The sequence below is a fragment of the Centroberyx affinis genome, unplaced genomic scaffold, assembly GCF_046629955.1.
Source record: "Centroberyx affinis isolate AG114_WGS23_722 - 3 ecotype Tasmania unplaced genomic scaffold, CSIRO-AGI_Caff_v1 ptg001288l_1, whole genome shotgun sequence".
NCBI classification, from domain to species: domain Eukaryota; kingdom Metazoa; phylum Chordata; class Actinopteri; order Beryciformes; family Berycidae; genus Centroberyx; species Centroberyx affinis.
The window spans coordinates 132,473-160,363 of NW_027279794.1; the positions used below are offsets into that span (position 1 = coordinate 132,473).

The window sequence follows — 27,891 nt, forward strand, 5'->3', positions numbered from 1 at the left end:
CTCAAGAGATGATACAAGTTTTGTTTTCTACACCACAAGGTTTCTATCACCTTCACAGTAAATTAAAAAGTTCAGGACTAGTATTATACATATGGTTTTAAAATGGCCAGCTACTCATCTATAGGAATCATTGGTACATATCGCTCCTTGTATGTGCTGTGCCAAGTGCCGAGCATGATTGTTCATAAAAGTCTTGCTAGCTCATGATTACAACCATTTACGAATCTTACATCCATCAGGGTTTAACTGAACCTCTTACTGTATATTCAAGGAAGAGGGCTAATGGTTAGGACCGCACTATCACATTTTTGTTGAACTAGCACTTTCATCCATTTCATCCACCTCTCTAGTGCTGAAAGGCAGCCTTTACTTTTTTGTGATCACAGCCAGGCTGCCTACCTGTCTGTCAGCCTACCTGTCTGTGTGCTTACCTACCTATCTGTCTGTCTGACATGTCAACCTACCATCGTCTTATTCATCACAGTCAGGCAGCAGAATTTTCTACCTACCTGTCTACCTCTCTGTCCTGTTTACCTTTCTGTCTGCCTGCTTGTCTCTCTGTCTGTCTGCCTTTCTGTCTGTTTTATTGATTACAGCAAACCAGCAGGACTGTCTGTCTGTATGGCTGTATGTCCACCAGGGGCCTGTATTGACAGCACTGGCTGCTTATCCCATTGATTTTAACAGAAGGATGATGTGCTGCTGCACGTTCCCAAAAGCACTGACAACTGAATATGCGTTGGCCAATATTTTAACTTTTCCCCTCTTCAGTCAAGTATGTTAATGGTCCCATAGCAACAAGAGAAGCCAAGGCTAGTGCCTCCCTCAAGCATCTGTAGAGCGCTGCTGACTAAAAAGAAAAAAAAAATGCGGCACTTAGTGGACTCAGGTTTTTATTGATCAAAGCACGGCTGTCTGTCTTGACAGTCTGTGTGTCTTTCTGACTGTCTGTCTGTATGTCTCTGTGGGAGGGATGTATCAGCTATCAGTCTGCTCTGTCAGCACAAGGCAGATAAAAGGAAAGAAGAGAGTGATGAAATAAGAGTGATGAAAACAGAGAGAGAGGCAGCAAGAGAGAGAGAGAGGATGCAGGGGAAAAATAGAAGATGAAAGAGAAAGAAGAGGAGACGAGACAGACTGAGTGTAAACCTCAGGGGTTTCCCTGATTAGACTGGTGGCTATCTCCATCAGCATATTGTCTGATTAACAAAGAATACAGCACAAGTCCAACAAGTCCAGTTGTCTTCTTCCCAGCTCATTACAAGAAAATAAAGGGACTTTAAAACTCTAAATTCATGTCATGTATTCATAACATTCTGGGTGCACAGCCAACTCTCATCGGAATTCTAAGTTCTTTCAGAGAATATTTCACTTAATTGAGATGGCGAAGAAATACTACTTAAAAAACAGTAAAAAAAAAAAAAAAAAAAAAAAGTATAATGTATGCATTGAGAGAGGTATGCCACGACTACAGATAGGCTGCCTGTGGTAATTTTGGCTCTGGCTCCCAGGCTCACTCCAGGTCCTGTTCGCTGCATCAGTTCAAGAAACCCGTTGTGGCTTAGAAAATACTCTCATTTGGGTGCTTATATCATGATACATGGACGAATTGCATTGTTATTACGCAGAAAAAAAAAGAGCTAAAGGATAATTTCATCCATCTTAACATTTTTCTTGCAGAAGGGCTACTTTTCAAGCGCTGGGAAAGAAGGCAGGTACCACTGCTGAATCAATATAAAGCAGGGATTCTGACGCTTTTCCAACTGGGAGCCCATATTGACTAAGTCTAGCGTAGCCCTAGTAAACAAGCTTATTAAAACCTGCCGCTACTCTTAACCCACTGGAAACAGGTCTGTGAGATATTTTAGATTCTGATCCGTGGTTTAAGCCAGTTTAAGACCGATATAAGAGAAACTCATTGTGTAGGCCTGTAATGCATTTGATGTTCTCCTTCTGTCCACAGACAATAAAGTTGAAAGCTGAGGCTCGGTTGGACCTTCTGCGACAAGTGGGGGTTGCTGTGGATACCTGGCTGAAGAGTGCCATGAACCAGGTGTGTTTAGTCTGTGTGTTCGATAGTTATTGCTCCTGTATGTATGTGTAAGCCTCTCCTTGCATGACTTGTTTTTACCTGCATGCATCCATGCATGCAAGCAAGTGTAAAGTGGTTTATGTGTGCATACATATTTTTGAATCCATGCGTCCGTGTGTGTGTGTGTTCGTACGTTTGTCCCTGGGAGTGTGTGTGTGTGTATGTGCCTCCTTCCATGTGCGAGTGCCTGTTTGGATACTGCAGTGTGTGTGTGTGTGTGTGTGTGTGAGTGCTTGTTGGTAATATGTGTGTAAACCCCCCACTCTCTCTGTGCATGCTCCAGGTGATGGAGGAGCTGGAGAATGAACGCTGGGCCAACTACACCTCCCATGATCCCTCACTCTCGGTGAGACACCTCCCCTCACTCTACCTTGGTTGTTGCTTTCTTGCCAAGCTGTAACAGCAGAACTTGTCCTTTTCTCACAAAAGTAGTCCATTCTAACAATAGCAAAGTTGATATAACATTTCAAAACACAGACACAACTGCTTAACAACAAACCTTTAAACATAAACCTTAATCCTAAACTTAAATTTGCTTAATACTTACCACTAATGCTAAATACATAAATCATTTTTGTCATCATCAGTTTTCAAAGTTACAGCGGTTTTTGACTTTGCAGCTTGGACAGAAAGTGCAAACCTCACACCTAGAGGTAGCAGAGTAGCAGAGGACATTTTCATCGCAGGACATCAATAGTGCACAAGCCTGTGGTCGCATTGCATGCATGGTGGCGTGTTTTACCCAGTTAAAATGAAAAACCCTTTACCAGACCTCCGAAACATGTCCCTGCACCTGAGTCATATAGCCGCTTCTGGCTCTCCTTGATGTCACTTTCTTCTCGACAGTTTTCCCTCTTGCACTATAAGAGCCCTACATTCAATTCATTGGGTTCAAGGCACTGACTTGTAATCATAGAGCTTTCATTCTTAATGATTTCATTATAGCATGTGAAAACCATCCAGCGAGAAAAGTTCTCTTGGCAAATCACTTCCTGAATGATTTGAATTGCAAGCTAATTGACCCCAGCCCTGCTAGCTAATCGTCTGTCACACCAGTTACAACCACTTACGACTCCCCACTGCCCCTGGAATACTGATGCAGCCTTTGTGCAACTTGCACTTTTTACTTCATGACCCTAAGTTTCAAGACCCCTAAGTTTAATGGCGGGGTTGACTGATTACAGATCTGAAGCCTGAGAGACCTGCTTTTCTGCCTGCTTTCATCCTGTGTGTGTGTGTGTGTGTGTGTATGCAGAGAGAGTGGATGCATACTTCAGGCATGGATATTTGTGTGCATTTGTGTGTGTGTGCATGCGTGTGTGTATGTGTGCGTGTGTACATGTGTGTGCATATATGTGTGTGAGTTTCCACATCACTATTGGGTATGTGGGGAGGTGTGTGTGTGTGCCCGTGCCTATGTGTGTGGGAGGCGTATGTGTGTCTGTCAACAGGACTAAACATAGACAGTCTGCTCCATCGGAAGCACTTGACATTCTGCTCACATGATATTGCAGCTAACCGCTAACACCAGAGAGAGGGAGAGAGGTGGAGGGAGAAATGTAGGGGGAGAAAAGTGGGGAGAAAGAGGGGAGAGAGAGAGAGAGAGAGGAGGAGGGAGGGGTGGAGGGAAGTTGGACAGATAGAGTGAAAGAGAGAGAGGGAGAGAGGCAATCACTGAAGAGGGAGAGAAAGAAGGAGAGAGTTAGCAGAGAAAAAGAGAAGGAGAAGAGGGGGTGTGATTAGGAGGAGAGAACAAGGGGAGAGGTGAAGGGGGAGAAGCGCGAGAGTGATAATGCTGAAGTAAAATTGGATGCAGAGGTGAGAGAGAGAGACGGGGGGGCTTGGGAATAACTGCCGAGAAAGTATAAGTACATAAGAGACTGAGAGAGGGGAAGGAAAGCGAAGGCTTATTATAACAAGGTGCAGAAAAAGGAGAGGAAAAAAGAGGGAGAGAAAGAGAGAAAGACGGCAGGAGGGGATTGTTAACAGCAATCTGCTGATGAGGAAGAGGTAAAGAGGTGACCGATAGGAAAAGAGAGAGAGGGGAGGATGGATGGATTGTGCATAGCAGTCTGCGGAGGAGGGAGAGCTACTGAGGTCACAGAAAAACAATGAGGAGAGGGAGACAGCGCTCCCCTCTGCCCTTTCTTCATTCCACTCAACTTTATTAATACGACTGTGAAATACTGTAAGCAACGAACCCTCAAGTCCCCGAGGCAGGCGGCGCCTTCATTACAATATCACTTTAACAGTTATTACCTCCCGGACCAATAAAGCTTCCCGCTGGCTCGCATCGGCAGCTACAATGGTGGACAAAAGAGACGCGCAGATGGTGATGCATTTTTTGGTGATATTTTATTGGGTTATTACAGAAAAATACACGCTGGTCATTTCACCAGGCCGGGGATGGAATGGACTTGGCCCTGAGACTCAGCAACGGTCCCTTAAATCATTCCAGTGAAGAAGATACAAGCGCCTTAACACAACAAACAAAAATGCAGCCTCACCACTAAACCCCAGAATATAGAGATGGGGATTAAATTAATTTGCAGAACTTTAAATACAAGGACTAACAGTACTGACAGCTAAATAGAATTTTTGATATTTTGCAAGATAATCAAAAAAGTGCATTTACATCGGTAATGCTTGTAAACATTGGGGAAAAAAAATAGTTAGGAGAGGGAAGAAATTTTCGAGAAAGGGGAAAAAAGTGTCTATGCCATTGAAAAGTCAGACTCTTTTGTGAATATACCCAGTGGAGAGCCTAGATAAGAGTGTGTTAACCTTAATAAGGCAACGCCTCAAGGCACTACTTCCATAGAGAGTAGGTCCTATAGGAGATCAACTAGGGAGGAGAAGTTTTTAACTCTCTCACATACACATACACATACACCCACTCACGCACCTGTTTTTCTGCACTGGTGTAGAGTTTACTGTGTCAACAGAAATCTGATGACTCAACACAATGACTTGGAAACGAATAAACACACGCACGCGCATATGCACACAGGCAAACACACACGCACATACACACACACGCACACACACACACACACACACACACACACACACAGAGTATTGTTCCGGCCAGGTCAGCTTGCTGTGTCTCATGGATCTTTCTACTAGCTGGATCACATGACCTTCATATAAGCCAGTGAAATTCCCAGGGGACAGAAGAGGGAGGGGCCAGACCATATGAAACGTTAGTCCCTTTATACCTGTATCTAAATGTTTTTCACCAACAGAGAGGCAGACACAGAGAGAGAGACAGAGCGGTACATCAGTCTCTTTTAGATGGACAGATCTCGCAGCAGCTGAACAAAAGCACTGAGAGCAACGGGTGCAAAGTTGAGACACTAGCACAGTGAGAAAGTGTAAAAGACAGAGGTGGTGAACAGGTTAAAGGGAGAGAATCTAAATACTAGTCCAAACAGACAGAGATAGACAGACAAGCGGATAACAAGTCACAGAGCTGGACACCACCTTGGGACATCAAGACTTGGAGCCAGAAGGTTGTGTGAAAATTAGATCTTTATATCAAATTTAACGATGGCAAATTGCAGAAAAAGTCGTGACCAAAATTCAATTATCCAGCAAAAGTTAGCAAAAGTTAGTGAAAAAAAATGGCAAAAATCTTCTGGAACTAAGTGTTCAATGCTCAACTGGATTCATGCAGAAACAGTTTTTGGAAGTTGTTTAATACAGGAACTATTTGGATCTGGGAACACAAGAGCATTTTTTACTCTGTCCTTGGAGCTATCAGTCGTTTTGACTTTATCTGTGTTTTGTTTTGCTTGTGTGTGTGCGCGCACGCGTGCGCATGTGTGTGTGTGTGCGCGCGCATGTGTGTGTGCGTGTGTTTTACAGGGTACAGTGGACTTGGAGCGCGAGGAGGGTGAGGAGTGTGAAGAGAACATGGAGGTTTTTGACGATAGCAGTTCTAGCCCTTCTGGAACGCTCCGTAACTACCCACTCACCTGCAAGGTCCTCTACTCATACAAGGTAATGCATTTGCACACACACACACAGACACACACACATACACACACACACACACACACACACACACACACACAAATTTACCTTCTGCAGCTACCTGCTTACCCACAAGGTAATACACCCACACACTACCTGCTCACCCGAATATTCCTCTTCTCCTATAAGGTAACTCACACACCTACACATATTAAATATTTACAGCTACCTGCTCACCTACAAGGTAGCGCATGCACACACACACACACACACACACACACACACACACACTCATGCATCTACACACCAGGACAAGCAAAGTTACATAATGTCGAAGTTGTATACATGAACTGAGAAATACTGGTGGATTTTGCCCTGAATGACCATGACATTTTGGCATTTAAAATGCATCATTCATGATTTGGCTTGGTCCCAGGTTTATGGAATATTTCTACTATACTGTATGTACAGAAAAAAAAACTGCAGATGGAAGGTTTTAGGAGTCAAGACAATGTGATGTTTTTTGGTTTAGGTTTGACTCGCTCTCTCTTCTCTCTCTGTCTGTCTGTCTCTCTGTCAGGCCTCTCAGCCAGATGAGTTGACTATAGACGAAAAAGAGATGTTGGAGGTCATTGAGGACGGAGACATGGAGGACTGGGTCAAGGTACACAAACACACATACACACACACAGGCGTACCCATGGCAATCACACAGACATGCAGCATGTTTACAGTCACAACAAAAGAATCGTAATCCCACCAACTCTAAACACTCTGTCACCACTGTGTATTACCTTCACTCTCTTTGTGTGTTCACATTCTTGTATGTCTTAGTCTGCATTTTTCTGGATCCTGTCATGTGCATATTTGTGCATTTCCATGTGTGTACTCATCAATTTGTTCATTTCTGCTTTCCTGTGTGTGTGTGTGTGTATGTGTGTGTTTCCCAGGCTCGCAATAAGACAGGTCAAGTGGGCTATGTCCCAGAGAAATACCTGCAGTTCCCAACCTCCAACAGCCTACTGAGCATGCTCCAGTCTCTGGCTGCGCTCGACGCTCGATCACACACCTCGTCCAATTCAACCGAGCCGGAGCTGCACATAGGCTGCATCAACGGAGACACAAACAGTAAGGACCCAGGCACACACACACACACACTGAGTCTACACACTGGCAACATTTGTCTATTCCTAGTTTTGAGTTAGCCTTGAGTTAACCTTAGTAACTGTATTTCATTCTTAAGCAGCACCCCAGGGGCTAAATTTAAACAAGGTAGTTGATATGTATTGATTTAGACAGATTTGTGTCTTTCCATAATTTGGTTATGATGTGCCATTGAGCGAGTCATTTCACTTTAAACTGCTCCAGTGGAGTTGCTCAGTGGCCAAAACAATAACAGTGGTTGTACTAAGCAGGATGCTATTAAAAAGAGCAAGTGTGTGCAGTCTGCCTACCTGGGTAAGTCAAGGTATATAAAAATATTTTAATGATATAATAACCAGCACAAAAAAAAAGCCAAAACAGAGGAGAGTTATGACCCACAGTTCAATAAAAGCAGAGTTCAATAAAAAGTCCATTCCTAGTCCTAGGTAAGGTTTCATAAGCTTCGTCCCTCCTGGTTTCTTTCTTGCCCATTTATATTCAGACATTATTATTTCATTTCCGCCATCAAATAAAGAAATAGGCCGTTCGCTACCTTAGTGTGCCTCCCTGGAGCAGAAACCAAGGTAAGACCATTGTGTAGTGGACCAAAGAGCACACACAAAGTCATCGGTTGAAATTGCAGACCAGGGTTTAATAAAATGGGCAAGAGTTGAGCTTTGTCATTTTGTGTCTTTTTGCCCATTCTCTTGTTTCTGCGTCACTATGGGTAGGATCTAAATATATATGTTGGGTGTTGAACGTGTTTCTAAATGCCAGCATAGAGGAGAATTTGCATCGGCCCACAACATCATAAACATTTAGGTCCAGTGTTGCATTTTGAATCATATGCCAAATAAAGTTATATAGAAAAGCCTAAGCACCTGAAATCTGCAGCAGTAATTTTCCCTTTCTTGCTCTTGCTCTTTCTCTCCCTTACCTCTCCCCATTCCAACTCTATCCTCCCCTCTTTTTCTCACTCCCCCTCCTCTCTCTCTCTCTCTCTCTCTCTCTCTCTCTCTCTCTCTTGTCTCACCCTCCCTCTTTCTAGTGCTATATGTCTGTGCTCTACCTGACTATTAGTATGGGGATCAGGCAGGTGTGGAAATACTGTCACATAATTATCAGTATAATTATTTCTCTCTCTCTCTCACTTCGTCTCCCTAGGCCCTTGCTCTATATGACTGTGAGAGCCATGCAGACGACAAACTGCCATTTCCCTAATAATAATTATTCCCTCTGCGTCTCTTATGACTATCTTTCTGTCTCTCTCTCTCTCTCCCTCTCTGTCTTTCTCTCCCTCCCTCCCTCTCTCTCCAGTGGTGTATGTCAGAGCTCTATATGATTACGAGGGCCAGGCGGATGAGGAACTGTCCTTTGTGGAGGGAGCGGTGATCCGGCTGCTGAGTCGCGACACGCAGACGGACGACGGCTTCTGGGAGGGGGAGCTTAACGGACGGGTGGGGGTGTTCCCCTCCGTGCTGGTGGAAGACCTCACCGAGAACGGGGAGAACAGCGGAGGAGGGGCCACCGACATGCAGGTATGGTGACACACACACACACACACAGTTATACTTAAGTCACTTTTGGGGTATTTACATAGACTTACATTCATTTCCTCGAGACTTACCCTAACCCTAACCATAACCACTACTTGCCTAAACCTAACCCTAACCCTAACCTTAACCACTGACCCAAAAATCTGCTTTTTACCAACTGGGGACACAGCTTTTGTCCCCAATTGCACAAGCCGTCCCCAATCAACTGGTCTTAAGTCTGGTGTGTGTCCCTGAAAGTGACTTAAGTCATACCACACACACACACACACACACACTTCTGGGAGCAAGACCTGAATGGTACAACTCCACCAGCTCTACCATGCATTAGATCAGACTTAAAATGGAGACAACAAACACACTCACACTCAAGTAACACACACATACAATCCACTTTTCCGCTGCCTCTCTCCCTCCAGCCAAGCCGGGACTTTTGTCCAATCAATCTGCGCAGTCCATTGTACCACTCTCTTCCCCTCTCTCTCTCTCTCTCTCTCTCTCTCTCTCTCTCTCTCTCTCTCTCTCACTCTCTCTGTTCCTCCCCTCTGCCCCTTCCCTCTCCCCTCCCTTCCTGCCTGTTGTCCAGTCGATCTATCAGCAGGGCAGAGAAGACAAACAGTGGATCAGAGCCACAGTGTTCCTGCCGTGCTCTGATAAAACCCTGGACTACAATCACAGAGAGAGAGAGCTCTTATCTGTGGCGCTGAGTGCCACTCTAATAGAGGTTCAGCGACAGGAAGGATGCAGCCCCTCCCTGCCCACAACCCTCTAGACATAACACACACCATAGCACAGCACACACTTGCGTCTCTCAAGTCACTTTTGGGGAAAGTTTGGAGAAAACCTGCGTCATTGGGGAACTAGAATAGGTGTCTGTAGTAGTGATGGCTTGGCCGTTCTAGGCATGCACACTTTAAAATGTTAAACCCCTGGGCAATGTATGTGTATTCTTCTTTTTTTATGTTTTTATATCTTTATTATTTCGTCTCCCCCTCCCTCAAGTGTTTTATTAGCATGCAAGTGGGAAGACAATTTTGGCAAAGTGTCAAAATACAAACAACCAACATTCTCACTCTCTCCCTGTATTTCTCTCTCTTTCTCTCACTCTGTCTAGATCTCTCCGTCTCAGAAGTTGCCGTCCTCTCTGCCGCCTCTTCCCCTGTATGACCAACCTCCCATCAGCCCTTTCACCAGCCCGGAGACCTCCACGCCGCCTCCTCTCCCCCGCTCGCCCTCCACCGCGCTCAACGGGGAGCACAAGCCTCCGCTGCCCGCCCCCGCACACAAGGGACCGCCTGCCACCCACAATAAGACAAGTACGGGCACACACGCATACACACACACACACTCAGAAATGATTCATGTTGATTTTAATGATTCATTAGTTAATTTAGAATGATCATTATTGCTTTCTGCTGTTGCTTTTCTTAATTAGAAATCCCCCCCCCCTCTCTCTCTCACCCCCCCCGTCTCACTCTCTCTCTCTCTCTCTCTCTCTCTCTCTCTCTTTCTCTCTCTCTCTTTCTCTCTCTAGATCATAGCTCTGGTAGGAGTCCAGTGTCTCCAGGCTTTCCCCAGCCACCTCGATTCACCCCTGAGGGAGGCCCTGGCAAACTACGGCCCGTCAGTATAAAATTAGCTTATGTCTAGTGTGTTGTCAAGGTTATTAGGTCAATAATCAACTTTTTTTGTATCTGTCACTGTGGGTGTTGTTCTCACCTTGTGTGTGTTTTTAAGTGAACAAAAATCAAGAACAAGATTTAAGGACACAAGATATACATGGTTTATTTTTGATCACTGTTTTAGGGTTTAAGGTGTCTCAAAGGTGTAATGATGATAAGTGTGATGAGTGCAACAATATGTTTTCCTCACAATTTGATTCAATATACAATACTGGACTCACGTTGTCACATTATCTGTAATGTTAGAGTTAGAGCCAAGGTGTCTGAGAGATTACTTTTTAGATTAGGCTATTTGTGCCTTTCTTGGAGATAAGATGTTAAATAGATAAGAACAAATTATTACATTCACATTGATCTGTGACTTTTGTCACCCAGTTGGTCATGTCAGATTATCAAAACAGGCTTTTCAGCTCTGTGATGCATACTGCAGTCTTTTAGTATCACAGGATATTCCGTGAAAATATATTATTTTATATTTGGAACAAAATACCTGTTCATTGCAAGGTTATCTATCTTTAACCATTATTTACTCTGGGAACAGTTTTCACCTCGGGACAGATGTTTCTCAGTAGAAAGAACATCTTGCTTATAGCTATGTATTTTAGACTATTATATTTGAAAGTACTTCATTTCAACAAATTGTGCTGCTCTCAGTGTAGTGTTTTGTCAAGATTATTTGGTGGATAACAGATAACCTACATCTGAGGGTACAGGAGCAATCTTCAGCAGATTTTCTATTCTAAGGAGCAACTTATTCAGTACAGCCATCTGGGTCTGTTTTTAGTGTTATGTATTAGAGCTATTATGTGAAAATCCTTCAACTCCAACGTGTTTTTCATTTTTTTACTTAAATGGAAACATTACATCTATCTGAATGAATCCCAAATACAAATTGTATTCAAAACACATTCTCTAATTTAAAAAATAAATGGGATTCAATTGGAAAGTAAAAATGCCTTGAAGAAGGATATAAGGTTTTTGTCCAGCAGCAACAACTGCATGAGATCTTATGAAAATATGCTGTTATTGCCTTTAGAATAGTCTTCTTTGCCTCTCTCTTTGCCTTTTTCTTGCCTTTGATACCTAATTTCGTTTACCCCTGCAGGTGCGTGCGGCCCCCCCTCCGCCCAAACAGCACCCCCACAGACAGCAGGAGAAGAGCGACAAGACAGAGGAGGTGGAGATCACACTGGTGTGACAGACAGACAAGCTGGCAGGCAATTATAGAGACAGGGGGAAAAAAACAGATGGCAGACGGGCAGACATACCCTACAGGCTGGGGAAGTGAACTGAACTGCTCTGAACTGAACTGAGCTTAAATAAAGTGGTCTGAACTGAACTCAGCTCCGATAACCGCGTCAACCCTCAGCCTCTCCGCATCTTCTCTCCTCCTCAAGTTGAGGAGGAGAGGAGGGAGAAGGGATAAAGACAAGAGTATCCAATTAAATAATCTCCGTATTAGCCTCCTAAAGAATGAGGAGTGCAGCAGTAGCCACCCCCACCCCACCCCACCCCACCCTCCTCTGCCCTTCCCCGCCCTTCCCTTCTTGCCTTAAAACCTCGCCTCATCTGGCAGCCATCTTGAATGAAGGAATTCAGCTGGAGGACAACGAAGAGGAGGAGGAAGAGGAGGAGGAGGAATGTTTGGGGAGGGGAGGAGTTGAAGGAAGAGGAGCACTGCAAAGTAACGAGCGGTTTGGCAAGTTTTTTAAAGACAAATTATCTCACCGCACTGGCGGATAATTGCGCTTCTTCCAAGAAAAAAGAAAAGTGTTTCACTCACTTGTTAATAAGTAATCATGAAGCGAGAGAAAAGTAAGCTTTATAAGGCTATATAGGTGGAGAAAAAATACTTGCCAAGCTTCTCATATTTTGGAGTGAAGTTGAGGGTTTAGTAAGTGGAGGGAGAAAGTGGGTGGTGTGCGGGCGCAGGGTTACACCCCCCCAACCCCCCCTCCCAGCCCTTTCCTTGCCATATATAGTCCTATCATCATACGTATTCAATGTGTATTAGTACAGTACATTACTGTTGTCATAGGAATGTTATGCGCAGCGTTTCATATAGACTAACCCAGCTGAATGGAATACCTGTTTGATATGTAGTGGAAGTTTTATCCTCATCATATACTGAAAGGGCATTGTAAATACAGCGGGAAGGCACGGAGAGACGGAAGGAGAGAAGGGAAGAGAGACTGAAAGAAAGAGAGCGAGAGAGTTAGAGAGAGAGGAAGGGGAGGCTGGATCCTCCGCAGGTGCTCTGCTCTGCTCTTTCTCCTCCTCTCTTCCCATCCCTCCTCTCCTTCCTCTCCCTCTTTTTCTCAAACGGTCTGTTCTGTCCATTGGCGGTCTGTGTGAATCAGTGGTTAACATGTACACATGCATACTATTACACACACACACACACACACACACCCACACACACACTGCTATATCTTCTCTGTGCTTCTCATTCTGTGGTCCGTATCACTAATGTTTAGCTCTGAAAGAGGCGGGCAGTGCTTTCAAACGCACTGAATTTGTCTGGATCTTCTAAATGGTGACAAAGAACTGCCTGAAGAGTGGACCAGTTTTATTTGAGCTGATATAGACACAGATAAAAAACAGTGGGGTCAGGATCATTGTTGTTTTTTATTAATGACAGAATGAAATTATGGTTTTTTTTATCCCTACTGATCACATCTCCTCTCACATTGATCTTCTATCAGTTCATCTACAACATGCACCCTCATTTAGCTGACATTTAGCATCGTGTTTGCCGTTCTCGTTCTTCTCTGTTTGCCATGCCAAGCATCTCTTCAAGCATCTCTTCAAGCATCTCCACCATTAACACAGCAGAGAAAACGGCGTCTATACAAACAAACAAACCTATGACATTTCCAATCTAACATCACGTCTCTATCTTTTCATTGTGTTTTACATTTCAACCTTAATTCATGACAGGTGAAATAAATAAAGAAAATGAGAGGTGTATAGAAATTTGAAGTTGTATCAAAATCCCCTGTCACATTTGTCATCATGCTAAATGGACAGACCAAGCAAAGGACATTCAATGATGCAACTGTGTTTTTACTCAAAGTAAATATAAATTCTTCCCCAGAAACCCTTCAAGCCTTTTGTAACACCTTGCCTAAAGGGCAACGTAGCACTTTTATTTATTTTTATCTTCCCCAGAAAGTAGCAGTGTGCCCCCTTGATACTTTACCCTCACTGAGTATTAGAATGAATAGAAAGGACTCTTACTGTTGGATCATGGCAATTTGATTCATCCAATTCACAGTAGTTCTACTCATTCTAATTCTGTGGTGGATCCTCTTTGTTTCAGTGTGACTGATACCTGTTTTTTTTTTTTATTTTATTCTCCGCTCTTCCAAAGAGATGGAGAGATGAAGGTGGACATTGTAACTTGATGTTTTCCTTAACTTATAAAGACAAAAAAAAAAGAAAATCTGAATCCAGTAAAGGATGTTTGAATGAAGACATGGAGAGAATGTGGATTTTGGCCTGGCTGTTGGCGTGTGTCAGAGTGACTGTTACAGGAGAGAGGAGGATACATGGTCAGATCTGGGTTTGACTCGTTTGGTCTGCCCTCACCCCTGCACACTAGTCGTCTTAGCTGCGTTTCATTAGTCATTTAACCAGCCCTCCTTCACTTCCCCTCGGCACTTGGTAATACGTAGCACCATACGTAACGCGAGTGGCCACTTGCAGAGCAGGGGGGCAGGGTCCGAGGGGGAGCAGAATATTTGAAACAGAATGCACTTGCCCTTAAGCAGGCCTAATAATTAATAATAAGAATAAATAATAAAAATTACACAGAACAATGAGTAATGAAATATTGCAGATGAGTTAATTTCATAAATATGTCTAAATCCTCTAAATATTGTTTGTTTACTTGCATTTATATTTATCACCTGTTCGTGCACCGGAATTGACGGACGATCACAATGCATCCTGGGAAATATGCGTTCTACATCGTTGGTGACTCGCTCCCTCGGCCCTTGAAGGGTCGATCTCAGGAAGTTCACTTCAGTTATAAGAGCAATGGAACGGCACTTAAGATGGCGACGGGGATTCCCTCGAGGGGAAGTGTCGAGGGGAAGTCAACGAGGGCCGGTTGAAACGACTAATGAAACGCACCGCTTGATGGCAGAGATATGAGTTGCCCTCCGAAGTCCTGATCTCGGATCAAATGTATGTGTTTCCCTCCGGCCTCTTGGCGAGGGAAGCTGACTGGTGTCAGACTGAGAAAAGTGATGCTAGCAAAATCTAAAAAATAAAAAGAAGCAGTTGTTTGCATCAGCTTTTTAAGTGAATCTCATGTGATATATTGTGTATGCAACATAATGTTTTGTGTAACAACCACAACAAACACAATTAAGCATGCTGGAATTGGTTAAAAAGTGGATCCAAATTTCTGCTCCTCTGTTCTGTTATAGGAACTAGCATGACTTTTGACAGTATGGTCTAGGCAACTCGAACAGCAGCCTCTCCTTGATCTCTCTGAGATCTTATTTATAATGGTTTTCAAACTTGTTTTGAAGTTTATGGTTTACAGCACTGTCCTGCAGTACTTCCCATCACAAAGCAGCCAACGCTCAATCAATCCATCTATCAAATATAAGTTTTATGACTTTTGTTGCCGGTTAGTTACACTCTCTCTTGCCACTTACAACTCGATCACTTCCCCTTTTAACAGTCCCTTTGGTCCAGTTCGGTGTTTTACTGTTTGGTTTGAGCTTGTTTTTGTTTTTTTTATATATTATATAATTCTATATTTTTCATCCTTTGGTTTGGAGAAGTTGCACAGCTGCTATTATAAAAGATGCGGTGGAACAACTGGCCTTCTCTCTCTTCACAGACTGTTGCCATGGTGACAATTATGAGGACAGGTGCAAAACTATTTCTGCATATTAATATTGGCTGTAAAAAACAAAGTTTGTATTTATTGTGTACAAATGTTAATTAATAAAAAATATGGAAAAGTTATTTGCCTGTTATGTTCCGGGTTTTTGTTCATTGTGTGTGTGTGTGTGTGTGTGTGTGTGTGTATCTGCACTGGTGTGTGTATTGGTCTGCCTTCTTATATCTAATATCTAATTATGTGTGTTTGCCTGTATCCATATATTATGTTTGTGTATGTACACACTTGAGTATTAGTCTAATTGACTGTGTGTGTGTGTGTGTGTGTGTGTGTGTGTGTGTCTGTGTGTGTGTGTGTGTGTGTGTGTGTGTGTGTGTGTGTGTGTGTGTGTGTGTGTGTTGTGCAGATGCTCCAGTCACTGAGAAGTGGGTGTGATCATGATAACACATATAATAAACACCCGAGGCCAGAATTTCCTGACTGCAACAGGGAGGAAAGGAGGGAAAACAGCACAGAGGAAAGGCAGTCAACTCTCCATTGACTCCATTGATCTAAAGCATTTAACTGTTGTATTTTGGCATAATTCTGAAAAGTTTTTGACTTGAGTTTTAGTATTGGTACACTGGACCAAGGCTGACCTTTTTGCTTTAGTAACTTTTAACTGCACCCAACTGGGTGACTGCTTTTAACTGCAGTGTAATTTATTTAGCTTAAAAAAACAAGCCAAAAGGCACAGCTGTGAACTTCTGATTTGGAGTCTTTAATACCTCCATATCAAACCTGTTTTTAAATGATTTTTTCAACCATATTTATTAGGCTTGCACTGCAGAGGGGGACAAATGGACCGGTCTTCGTCGGATTCCAGCTGCAGCTCTTCCTGTGTGAAACTCTATCTGTGCTCCAACCCAGAGGGTAGGTACATCACTCATCAAAATATCTATAAAAAGTATCAGGTAAATTCCCAAAATGTAAAAAGTAAGTAATGTATGTCTGTTTGTGTGCTCTTTGGTCATGTTTTGTGAGCTCCCAGTGCTTCGTGAATAGAGGTGTGTCTGTGTGTATTCGTGTGTGTGTGTGTGTGTGTTTGTGTGCCCTACAGACTCTGTGGTGGAGCGCAGGGCTCTGAGAGAGAGTGTGTTCCCCAGACTCAGACAGCACTGCAGACACACTCTGGGACTGGACATCAGGGTGAGTCCACACACACTTCACTTTTATAAAACTATATTCTTGGATTTTTCTCTTGTGACACCACTCAGTGGAGAAGGCCGATGTCAGTGATAGATGTAGTCATCGTACAAGTGTGTGTGTGTGTGTGTGTGTGTGTGTTTGTGCCAGGAGCAAGAGCTAGGCAGCTGACAAGACACTGCTTAAGTTTTGACATCTTTTCTGCACTTGCTACACCATGAACACAAATTGCCTGGAGAGACCTGCACTATTACAATGCAGGATGCAGGAAGAGTGGCTTGAATGCCACAGTATGGAAAAACAACATAACTATTGTCCTAACTGCTGTTAATGGCTGTCAAAGTGGAGTAATGTTTATTTAAGTTCCACTGGAAAGGAAAGGTAGAGGAGGAAGGTGTTGTTATTCTATCATTAAGGTAATGGCGAGGTCAGAGAAGTACACTTGTGATTGGAAGTTCAAATCAAATCTGTGTGATGCTGCTCTCTCCCTGCACTATAAGCATCAGTGGTGTGTCCCAGAACAATTGGTTGCACCTTTCTTTGTCTCCTAACCTATATCTGCTCTTGGAGAATGTTCTTGTCAGTAGCAGTGATGATCGTCTAAAGACTGAAACGTCTGCTGCTTTTTAAAATCACTTATACCCTAAGGTTCCTCATGCAGGACCATCATTCCAAACACGTTTCACGGCCAAGCTTTTTTCAAACCCACAGAACTTTATTTTAAATTCAAGTCAAGATCCTAAGGTTTCCACAGATAGCAAATATGTCATGCTGAATTACAGGGTCGTGTGTATAAAATGGTGCACAAATATATAGATTTTTTTCATTTGTTGTAATGGTGCAGCCATAAAAAAATGGCATCTTGGGTTTGAATATTTCGCTCAATATAAGCAGCTATTTAAGAGGAGAATTAAGACAGGAAATTTAAGGGGAAACTCAAATTCACTTTTGTACATCTTTTGTTCATAAAATGTCGGAGAAAAAAAGCGGATCTTTACATTACAGTAATCTCTATTAAAGCATTAAAGCATATGGACTGATTCATAGAGGCTTTTTTGCCCAAGGTAAATTGCGGTGCTCCTGTGCCCTTGAACAAGTCACTAAGACCCCTAACTAAAGTTGTTCACTGGCCAATAGTGGAAGATCTAAGTGAGTAGCTTCCGGGTGCCAGGCACCCCCCCCCAGGCCATTGCTGTAAAAGTGCAGTCATTTCTAGTCAACCTTGCCTAATTAAATTTCAAAAACAAAGAACACAGATAAAAAGATGAACAGCTGTTAAGTGACTCTCTTTGAGTGTGTCTGTGTGTGTGCTATATCACCTCGAGGCAATTCAATCATCCCTGTGTCCCATCAGCCATCTCTATTCAGCACCACACGTCATTAGTACGATGAGAGAACTTGATACGTTAGTGAGCCGCCACTGGGCCAATTGTTATTACACCTCTCTGTGTGCTTTTCACTTGAATTATCAATCATCTCTGCTCTGCATTGTTTTCAACCATTATGTGAAATGTGTGTTTAAGTGTGTGTGTGTGTGTGTGTGTGTGTGTGTGTGTGTGTGTGTGTGTGTGTGTGTGTATGTGTTTATAGTTGATAGACCCATATGAATCCAGTGATCCCAGTCGGTGGCCGGACCAAAAGACCAGACAGCAGCTGATAGAAGAATGCAGAGAGAGCTCAGCTGGACCCTTCTTACTGGTAAATAAATAATCATGATGAATGTAATCATGACTATAGTACAGTCTGCCTCAGGAGCAGCAGGGGCACAGAGGGGCTACACTGAGCCTCTCCTAGTGGTTACAAATATTCAATTAAATCATAATGTCATATGTGGATAGGGTGTTCTATTTCGTATGGGCTTCGCCCTCTAAGAGCTATTGGGTTTATCCCTCTCGCGCATGCACAGTCTGAAGATTTTCTTTCCCGCCACTTACGCTACAGTGGCTACACTCAGGTCCTCAACTATAGTATATACAGCGTCGGGACCTGAGCTCTGCTCCCTATCAGCGATCAAGCAGTCAATGCAATGCGCACTGTGGTTCTCCATGAACGCACGAGACAATCCTCCACTGTGAGTGGATGCCTTCTCTCACCGGCCGTGGCCCAGGGCTCTCCTTTACGCGTTTCCCCCAGTTCCCCTGATTTCTCGCCTTTTAGCACGTGTTCAGCAGGAGAATAGCGGTTATTCTGGTGGCACCAGAACGCACGAGCGCGTCTTGGTTCCCGATCATGGTGCAGCTGCTGACGCACCGACACAGCTGGACAGTGCGATCCTCCACCTCCCGGTAATAGGCCAACAACTGTGGGCCTGGCCGCTGAACGGTAGGCTTGGAAAGGTTAGGTCTGCCCCCTGCGGTGGTGCGCACTATCCAAGGTCTACTACAGCGTGTTACGCAGGTAGATGGTCTGCTTTTCAGTGCTGGTGCGTGGAGAGAGGCTCAGATCCCACGTCTCTCGTGTTAACCTACCTTCAGAGCTAGTAGATAACGATTTGGCTCCATCTACAATCAAAGCGTATGCTGCAGCCATTTCATCCTGCCACGAGGGCTGTGGAGAGAGATTAGTTTTCGCGCATCCCTTGGTGAAGTGCTTTTTAAAGGGAGTCAGACGACAGAAACCTCTCACATTCTGTAACGGCAGTGTTGTGCGGAGCGAGTGTTCTATCACTCGCCTTTTTTCCACACAAGGTTGACATGAGGTCAACCATGGCACAGCCGGTGTTTTCCTGCCTTATACGCTTCGCATGATAGGGTTGTGAACTGGTGTATGTTATCTGCTTGAGGTCCTTGGTGTCTCAGTGGGCATTGACTACACCAGCTTTGCCCTTAACCCAATAGCGACAGCTCTTAGAGGGCGAAGCCTATACGAAATAGAGCGTTAGTTATGTTACCATAACTCCAGATTCTATAGGAAAGTATAGGCGTAGCCCTCTAAGACTTAGGCCCCCTGCTCCACCGACATTGGCCGAAGAAATTACTGGCTTTTGGGAGCAGAGCTCAAGTCCCGACGCAATATATTCTATAGTTGAGGACCTGAGTGTAGCCACTGTAGCGTAAGTGGCAGGAAAGAAGATCTTCAGACTGCGCATGCACGAGCTATTGGAGTTATGGTAACATAACTAACGTTCTACAAGACTACAATTGGCTGATATTAAATTAGGGCCAGTACGACCTATTGTGTTACATCCCACAACTTTGCCCAACTGACCCATCCAATATACCTGATCAAGTTGTATACTAAAGTTGTATAGCCTACTCAAGCAAAGTAAAAAAGCATAGCACTGTTGTCCTGTAACCTCTCCAAAACCATGTAACTCCAATTTTGGTGATTTTCATGCTTTCACTTCAGTTGAAAGAGGGTTGAGAAAAATTCTCTGACCTCTTGGGCTTATTAAACCAAAAGAAAATCCACAGGATAAAGTCAAAAAGGTATTGTGATCAAGCTAAAACAAGGCTTTTTTTGTTTTAGTTGCTGAAAAATCCAAACTGTAAGCTCCAAAACTGTCTCCAAACTGTAAGCTCCCAAGGTATATGAATTTCTGAACATCTATGACACATCCGGTACTGCTGTTCCTCCTGTGTCCACACTGTGGTGCTGCAGGCTCTGGTAGGTCATCAGTACGGCACAGCCGGCCTGCCGAGCCAGGTGGAGGTGTCGGAGTACCAGCTGCTGCTGCAGGAGAGCCAGCGGGCCGGCGTCAGCACCCGACTGCTGGAGAGGGCTTACCTGAGGGACGAGAACACCCTGCCTCCCTCCTTCTGCCTGCAAACACACACCAGCTGCCCCCAGGTGATCACACTGAACCTTACAATCAGGTGATAGACTGACTGATTTGTTCATTCGCTGAATTTGAAATCACCATTCAAGATTCTCTCATTGAGGGAAAGACATTTCATAAGCTGGGAGTATGTTTATGAATAGAAATGAGGAAGAGAGCGAAAGCTAGGACTTGAAATAAAATGTTCTATATGAATAGCTTTCTATGAGCTTTTCTTTCCATATCGATTAACCCTGTATTTCCATATTGTGTTGATATTTTACACATTATTTGCCCCAAAAATGTGGATGTGTTCATTTTCTGAATATGAATCACCCCTGTTATTTCATTGTGGCGCAGTTATCTAAATATTTGACTGATATTTCTACTTCAGCAGGTAGAGGTGAAGAAGGAAGAGGAGAGCAAGATGCAGGACAAAGAAGAAGAGTTGAGGAAGGTGTTTCAGACCGCTGTGAGTCTGTGTGTCCGGGAAGGTCTTATGACCCCAGAGAGAGCCCACAGCTACTACAGATCAGGTGAACCATAGTGTGTGTGTGTGTGTACATGTGCACTCTATGTAGAAGTACAACTGAACGTGTGCCTTGCTATTCCTCTCCAGCCCTTGATGCAGATCTGCGATTCGCTCTCGAGAACCGTCCCCGTAATGACATCATCAGACGCTGCCTGGTTTATGTTCACAAGATCATCAACGCAAAAGGCCAGAGAGAGGAGAAGGAACAGATGAACTTACAACCACCACAGCAGCATCCACAGCCGGAGGTAAAAGTTGTCCATCATTTGTTCATGAGAATTAGGACTCATATTATAACCTATACCTATGTACCTTCCATTCCCTGACCATGCATAAGGCAGTTGGTGAACTTGGACAGGACATGAATCTCCAGGCAAAACCATGAATTTTGCATTTTATATGAATCATTGTTCACTTTAAATAGAATAGAAATACATATTCCATGGATTCCAGATGCAGATTGCAGCAAAAAAGTGCCACAGAAAATTAGAAAAAAAAGTAAAACATATTAAATGATTTCCTCTCCCTGTCCTACATTTTCAGTGTGCTACTCCTGACCTGGACCCTGTAATGATGAAGCCCACTGATGGACACTTATTGTCCCAGCTGTGTGACAACTTCCTCCCTGGCTTCATCACTTCCCGCCAGCTTCTAGTCTACACCACCACCACAGAATGTGACCGTCGCCACGGTTACACGACAGCCAGGAGGCGGGGCTACGCCGAGTCACTCTGCCAGCAGGCATATTCTGACCTCCTGGGGCTGATTGACAGCCCAATCATGTTGGAAACCTCAGAGCCGTTATCTACCGGTCAAGTGTCTCGCCTTGATGATGCTTTGGCCAGGGAGCAGGCCGAGCAGGAGGAGCTGTGCGCTGTCCTGTCTCGTTTTTATGACATTGTTCGGCCAGAGGAGGAGGAGGTCAGAAAATCTTTCTTTGGATGGTCTTTCCTCTGATTCAGGCCAAAAAAAATTGAAACAAAAGATCTGATTTTTAACTGTTTGTGGTTCAGGTGTGATCTTATCATGGCTTTCTAAACAGTGATAAACCACACAGATTGTGTGTTGTTGAATTCTGATGAATCCCAATGACATTTCTGCCATGTGATATTATCCTCTGAGTCCTCTTTTTTTTTGGTTGTAGGTCAGGGCCTATGTGGAGCAGAGAGACACACAGTGCCCACTAGTGGTGACAGGGGGGCCGTGCACAGGGAAGACAGTGCTGCTGGCACACTGCACTCGACAGGTAGACGGATTGTGATGTTAATTGTGAAACTCATCAGTTTCTATCAGTCCTATCAAATTCACAGAGCCTTTTCATGTAGACCTGTTTATTCAACAAGCCTCTCTTTCTCTATCTCTCTATCTCTTGAATAGCTGTTTATTTACCTTCAGTACTGCATTAAAATATTGAATTAAGTAATTTAATCATCATTCCAAAATGTTTGAGGTAATTCAGTGCTGTCATTTTATTTCCCTGTCTCTCTGTCTCTCTCTCTTCTCTTCTCCACAGATAAAGTCATGGCTAGCGGACAGAGATCCTGTGGTGATCCCTTATTTTTCCAACCTGTCAATCAACCCCTCCCCGAAGCACCTGCTGTCCAGCCTGAGTTATCAAATAGCTCACAGCTACAGACACCAGTCTGACCTTTGTCCTAAGCTGGACCCGAACCCAAACTCCTACCTCACCCTCAACCTAGATCCTAGCCATACCTCTAGCACCAGAGACTACTATTCCAACATTGACCTTTCCCCTCCCCCTGCATCTAACCTGGGTCCTCCTAACCATGAACCCAGCACCGGAGAGCATGTTTCTAGTGCTGTGCCCAACCTAGACCCTGCAGGCCACGATCCTAACCTCATTCCTGTTCTAGATCCAGGTCCTAAACCTAACCTTAAACCTAACTCTAACCCTAACATAGACCACTGTTTAAAACCTGGCCTCAGTCTATCTCAGCTGAAAGACCATCTCTCCTCCCTCCTCTCCCTCCTCCCGTCTCCCAAACAACCCTTAATTCTAATCCTGGATGGCCTAGATCAGATTGAAAACAACTATGTACCCCAAATCATCCAGTGCCTCCCCTATCCCCTCCCTCCCAAACTCAAGCTCATCCTTGCACTTTCCTCCAACCGAACACATGCCCTAGAAGCCATCAAACTACGCTACCCACAATGCAATGCACCTCCCTGTAAATCAGAGGGCAGTGCATGTGTGGAGAAGAGAGAGCGTGTGCGGAAGGAATCAGGCCTGGAGGAGAGGAAAGGGTGTGTGTGTGTGGATAGGAGCGGGTATGTGTGTGTGCAGCTGAGTTTGGCAGACAGAAAACAGTGTGTGAAGATGTTGGCATCCCTGCTAAGCGGCTCAGGGAGGAGAGTGACATCGGGACAACAGGCGCTGGTGAACCAGGCTCTGACCTCATGCTCCCTGACTCTCTACGCTCGCCTCCTGCATGTGCACACCTCGCTCTGGAGCTCTGGTATAACCTACAATATAAACAGACAGACAGACACATAAGATGGTTATATTACATTTACCATTTTGTCTAAAGAGAACCAAATCATGTACACTACCAGTCAAAAGTTTGGACACACTACATTTGTCTTTATTTTTACTATTTTCCACATTTTAGAATAATAGTAAAGACATCAAAACTATGAAATCACACAAATGGAATTATGCAGTGACCAAAAAAGTGTTAAACAAATCAAAACTAACTTATAATTTTAGATTCTTTAAAGTATAAAGCCTTTGCCTTGATGGAAAGGCAAAGGCTTTGGAAAGAAATTCGCACATAGGCATCAACTTCACTATTTACATTTGTCTAAGAAACAAATTTCAAACATTTAAGCATACGCCTTTAGATCAAAATGGCTTTAAGATAATGAAAAACATACTACATTCAATCAGGTGTGTCCAAACTTTTGACTGATAGTGTATTTCAGATCAAGGCCAAAGACCAAATAACTATCCCATGCAAACAGTAGAATCATACTTTATCTTAATCATTCTTTAAATATACCAACACCCTCCCACCCCCTCTTCTCATTCTTTTTCCCTTCCTTCTTCTCATCAGATTCAGAGGTGACTGAATCATCTCTCCCTGATGGCGTCCATTCATCCATTTCTGCCCTGCTGGATCACCTGGAGCAGAAACACGGTTCCTCTCTGGTGGGTTGCGCCCTATCCTACCTAACCCTCTCCAGGACCGGGCTCACGGAGGCAGAGCTCACAGATCTGCTGTCCAGCGACAACGAGGTGTTGGCTGAGCACGTTCGGCAGGGCGAGAACCCCCCTTCCAAGATGAGGGTCCCGCAAGTGGATGTGGAGAGACTTCTGCTGGATTTGAGGGGATTTCTTATCAGGAGGACGGTTGCAGGGACACAGGTGCTGTTCTGGGTGAGCAGGCATTTTGGGCTGGTGGTGGGTAGGAGGTATTTAGGTGCTTGTGAGGTGCGGCAGGAGATTCATTCAGAGGTGGCTGACTATTTCAGTGGCCGATGGGCCTGTGGAAGAGCAAAACCATTGCCCATTAACCAGGAATCAGCATCCAATGAGGCGAACGCAACTGTCTCTGCCACCGCCCCAATGAAAATATATATAGACAGGCAGCCACCGGGACAGCCTTTTGTCTTCAAGTCTTCTGAACCCTCGTCTTCCTCTTCCAAAGAGGTTGGTCGTGTGAACTTAAGGAAGATTATAGAATTGCCTCATCACTTGCGAGAGAGTGGCAGGTGGGAGGAGTTGGAGCGTGAGTTGTTGATGTCGCTGGGGTTCCACCAGGCTATGGTTCGGGCCGGTCTCCTGGTGGACCTGGTAGCCATGTTGGAGGGGGAGGAGGGGTCGCCCTGGCTCCCTTTCTCCAGGGAAAGAGCACTCCTAGCCAGCATACTGAAGTCCTCTGTCTGCTTGCTCCAGTGCTCGCCCCTGGAGCTGCCCATGGTGATGGAGATAAGGCTTCTCTCATATCTGGGGGTCTACGCTGAACTCGAGGGCTACGTCAGAGAGGTCGGACAGGACAGGAGGAAGAGAGGCAGTGGGATAGGAGTGGAGCTTTGTCCTACTCCCTCCGCTGTTTCCCCCATTCAGTGTTTTCTTAGTGATGCCACAACCAGGGAGATTTTTGTCACCGAAGCAGCTGGGACAGAGTGCGGGACTGTAGTGGAGATTAAGAGTGATGGTTCTGCATGGATATGGAAAGCCCCCTGGTGTGATGTAGTCGAACTATCACTGAGCCGTGAACAAAGCAAACTCAAGTTTGCTGGAGTGAAGAGTAGCGGACGATTTGTCCTGCTTTCTACACACTGCAACAAGCTCTTCTTATGGGATGTGACCGGCCCAGAAATGTTTCTGGAAGTTAAGGACCCTTTGAAAACAGAGTTTGAGCCAGAGTCAAACCAACACACACTGAACAAAATTGAGGGGTTTGTGGAGTGTCAGAAAACGTTGTGTGTGTGGTGGAAAGATGAGAGCTTTGTGAGTGTGTTTGACGTCTCCAATGAGCCCTTGACTCATTTCCAGTGTCAGAGCGCTGTGACGTGTGTGGTTTGCTCCGCTAATGGCTGTTACATGTACTGTGGACAGGAGGAAGGCACAGTGTCCATATTTGACATCAACACCAGCAGTCTCCTTGGCGCCTGTTCAAACCCAAATCACAATGCTATTATATCAATTATCCTCTGTGAAGATAAGTGGGAAATGGCGTGCGTTGACATCACAGGGAACATAACTTTATGGAATGTGGCAGCCAAAACACAACCACCCAGTCTGGTAAAAGAGTGCTTTAGTGGGAGCAATACTACTAAGATCCTCAATACAGATTACTCAGATGAAATTGACACCTTATTGGTGTGTGAAGCTCACCAGATTGCACTGTGGGATGCATGTGAATGGGAGCTGTGGGACCAGTTCTTGCCTCCGCAGGGGAGGGCCTTCACCCAAGCTGTGTTAGCCCAGGATGGCCACCTCTTCCTGGCTTTGTTAGACTCCTGTCCCCTTGTCATGGTGTGGAGGATCAGCACTGGGGAGTGTGTGCTCTCCTTAGACACAGGCGCCAACACACAGCCCCTCACACTCCTCAAAATGGCCACAAATGTTATATCTGTCTCTCATAATGGCTACCTGTCAGTGTGGGACTCTGAGATGATATATGCAGCAGGTACAACTCCAAAAATGGGGTCCGGAGTGATGGAGGTGGTGGCTGAACCAACGGGGAATCGGTTCTACACGACTGATGGGTCAGAGGTGGTGTGGAGATGGAGCTTACAAGCAGGAATTCCAGATGCTAACTTCCTGCATGATGGCCCTGTGGAAAAACTGCAGCTCTCTCCAGACAACAGCCATCTTGTGACCCTCTCAGCGGGGGAAATCTACATTTGGCAGACAGAAACAGGGCAGAATACTCTCCGTATCAGTGGCAGCAGAGCTACTGACATCCTGGTCACCCCAAATAGTAACTTTGGGGTAAGTCTGGCGGAAAGAGGGCTCTCTCGGGTTTGGAAGCTAGCAAATGGGGGTGTTGTGTGCCAGATACACCTTTACTTAGCTGACGCCCAGGTGTCGCCTGAGAGCACCTTCCTTTTTGGCCGTCGTCATGGAGACCTGCTGGCCGCCAGTCTGTGGTCGGGCTGTATCAGCAAGCGCTTCTCCTGCTCGGCATGGTCTGAGCAGGTTGTGGCTTTCCACACGCTGCCAGAGCACCCAGACTTTGTGGTAGTGATGGCTGCCTCAGGGGCAGTTTACACGTGGAAAGTAGCAGAGGAGACGGTGTGCCGGCACTTTCAGCTCCCCTCTACTTTCCACTGCCAGCCACAAGTCTTCCAAACATCCTCCAACGGGAGCTACGCACTCCTTTCCACTGATAGTGACGTCATCACCTTCCTGGACCTGTCTCAGGCCAGACTGTGCTCGCTCAAGGCCAAGGATCCTGTTTTTAAAGCCTGCTTGGACAAAACCGGATGTTATGCCGTCTACATATCCCGCCCCAGTGCCTCGGGGAACGGCTGTGTCTGTGACCTGCATGCCAAGCCCGTCCTCACAGTGGTACGACTCGCAGATGGCAGAAGAGTAGGGAGGGTGTGTCTGCGTAAGAATCCCTTGACTCTGGTTGTGTGTGAGCAGCTGTGTGTATTTGTGGGTTTTGAGGACGGGTCTGTAGGTGTGTATTCCATTCCAGATGTTGTGAGGAATGGCGGAGGGCCTGTCAGGTGCAGGGAAAATTTGATTGAGCAGGAGAAGCAATGCCCATGTGACAGAGTGCCGTTGAGATGGTTGCCTGTAGCAGTCCCCAATGTTACATGGCCTTAGGTATACTGTTATAGATATACTGTTGGGCAAGGAAGTTTTTTTATTTATTTATATATTTAATGATCAGTTGGATAGTACACCAAGTGGGGAGTGAGAGATGTGACAAAGATCATTAGCTAGATTAAAACCCATAATATTGCAGTTGGATGGGATGTGCCTTACCTAGGGATACTATATTTTTCAGCAACTCGAGTGACTTTGTAATACCTTCAGTAAATTGCCTCATCATTGGATTCAGGTTCATAAAGCATGTTAGCCACAATCCATTTTGGGCTCCGCCCCACGCACCACCTGCATCTGTTGTCACTTCACCATGATTTTTTTTTAGTGTCAGTTGGTCTAAGTCCATTTAATCAAGCATTTAGATATGACACACCTCTATTATATAACATGAGCACATCTAAGTTTCATTTCTGTGAAAACGAAAACCAAATGCCTAAACTGTTTGTACTTTATCTGTGTATTATTGAAATAGAAAGCATTTGATCACATTGCTAGCTTTGCTTTGCTTTGTTGTGAAATGTCATAAATGCCTCTTTCATACTGTTATTTGTGTAATAAAAAGCAATGACACTGAATTTCAGTACTTGTGTTTTATTATTATGCAGATTACATCTCAGATTGTATTGGAGAGTATAAATTAGGCCTACTATTACTGTCTTCGATGGCCAGAAATGACAGATAATAGCTTGACCTGCCCCTAAATCTGATCAAAATCATGACATTTTATTGCCCATAAAAACTATTGCATGAAAGTGGCCGTTTTTATTTGTATAAATTAAATTTATAATCTCGATTGATTCAATT

General features: G+C 44.6%; 2 protein-coding genes across 3 annotated transcripts in view; both read left to right on the plus strand.

The window, feature by feature from the left end:
* Window positions 1–15,418, plus strand: part of LOC139649027 (F-BAR and double SH3 domains protein 2-like) — a 77,773-nt gene extending 62,355 nt beyond the window's left edge. Inside the window, exons 13-21 of one of the 2 annotated variants that reach the window (XM_071525316.1) lie at window positions 1,964–2,053; window positions 2,376–2,438; window positions 5,960–6,094; window positions 6,648–6,731; window positions 7,018–7,195; window positions 8,528–8,748; window positions 9,878–10,079; window positions 10,298–10,386; window positions 11,551–15,418. In XM_071525316.1, coding sequence (XP_071381417.1) covers window positions 1,964–2,053; window positions 2,376–2,438; window positions 5,960–6,094; window positions 6,648–6,731; window positions 7,018–7,195; window positions 8,528–8,748; window positions 9,878–10,079; window positions 10,298–10,386; window positions 11,551–11,643 — 1,155 coding nt within the window. In that variant the 3' untranslated portion in view covers window positions 11,644–15,418. The remainder of the gene's footprint in view (window positions 1–1,963; window positions 2,054–2,375; window positions 2,439–5,959; window positions 6,095–6,647; window positions 6,732–7,017; window positions 7,196–8,527; window positions 8,749–9,877; window positions 10,080–10,297; window positions 10,387–11,550) is intronic. The other variant, XM_071525317.1, reaches the window with a different exon arrangement.
* A 511-nt stretch (window positions 15,419–15,929) lies between these two features.
* LOC139649032 (NACHT and WD repeat domain-containing protein 2) lies at window positions 15,930–27,634 on the plus strand. Its single transcript, XM_071525322.1, has 10 exons — window positions 15,930–16,218; window positions 16,406–16,494; window positions 18,082–18,189; window positions 20,092–20,280; window positions 20,643–20,784; window positions 20,868–21,028; window positions 21,324–21,701; window positions 21,925–22,026; window positions 22,294–23,257; window positions 23,855–27,634. The coding sequence occupies exons 1-10, from the start codon at window positions 16,146–16,148 to the stop codon at window positions 27,082–27,084; spliced, it is 5,436 nt and encodes a 1,811-aa protein (XP_071381423.1). The 5' UTR covers window positions 15,930–16,145; the 3' UTR covers window positions 27,085–27,634.
* The last annotated feature ends 257 nt before the right edge of the window (window positions 27,635–27,891 follow it).

Bases quoted from the DNA above. Each gene is read 5' to 3' on its own strand.
- LOC139649032 (XM_071525322.1), top strand. From the start codon at position 16,146: ATGGACCGGTCTTCGTCGGATTCCAGCTGCAGCTCTTCCTGTGTGAAA. The intron at 21,029-21,323 runs GTAAAAGTTGTC...CTACATTTTCAG, and splicing joins AGCAGCATCCACAGCCGGAG to TGTGCTACTCCTGACCTGGA. The intron at 21,702-21,924 runs GTCAGAAAATCT...TTTTGGTTGTAG, and splicing joins TTCGGCCAGAGGAGGAGGAG to GTCAGGGCCTATGTGGAGCA.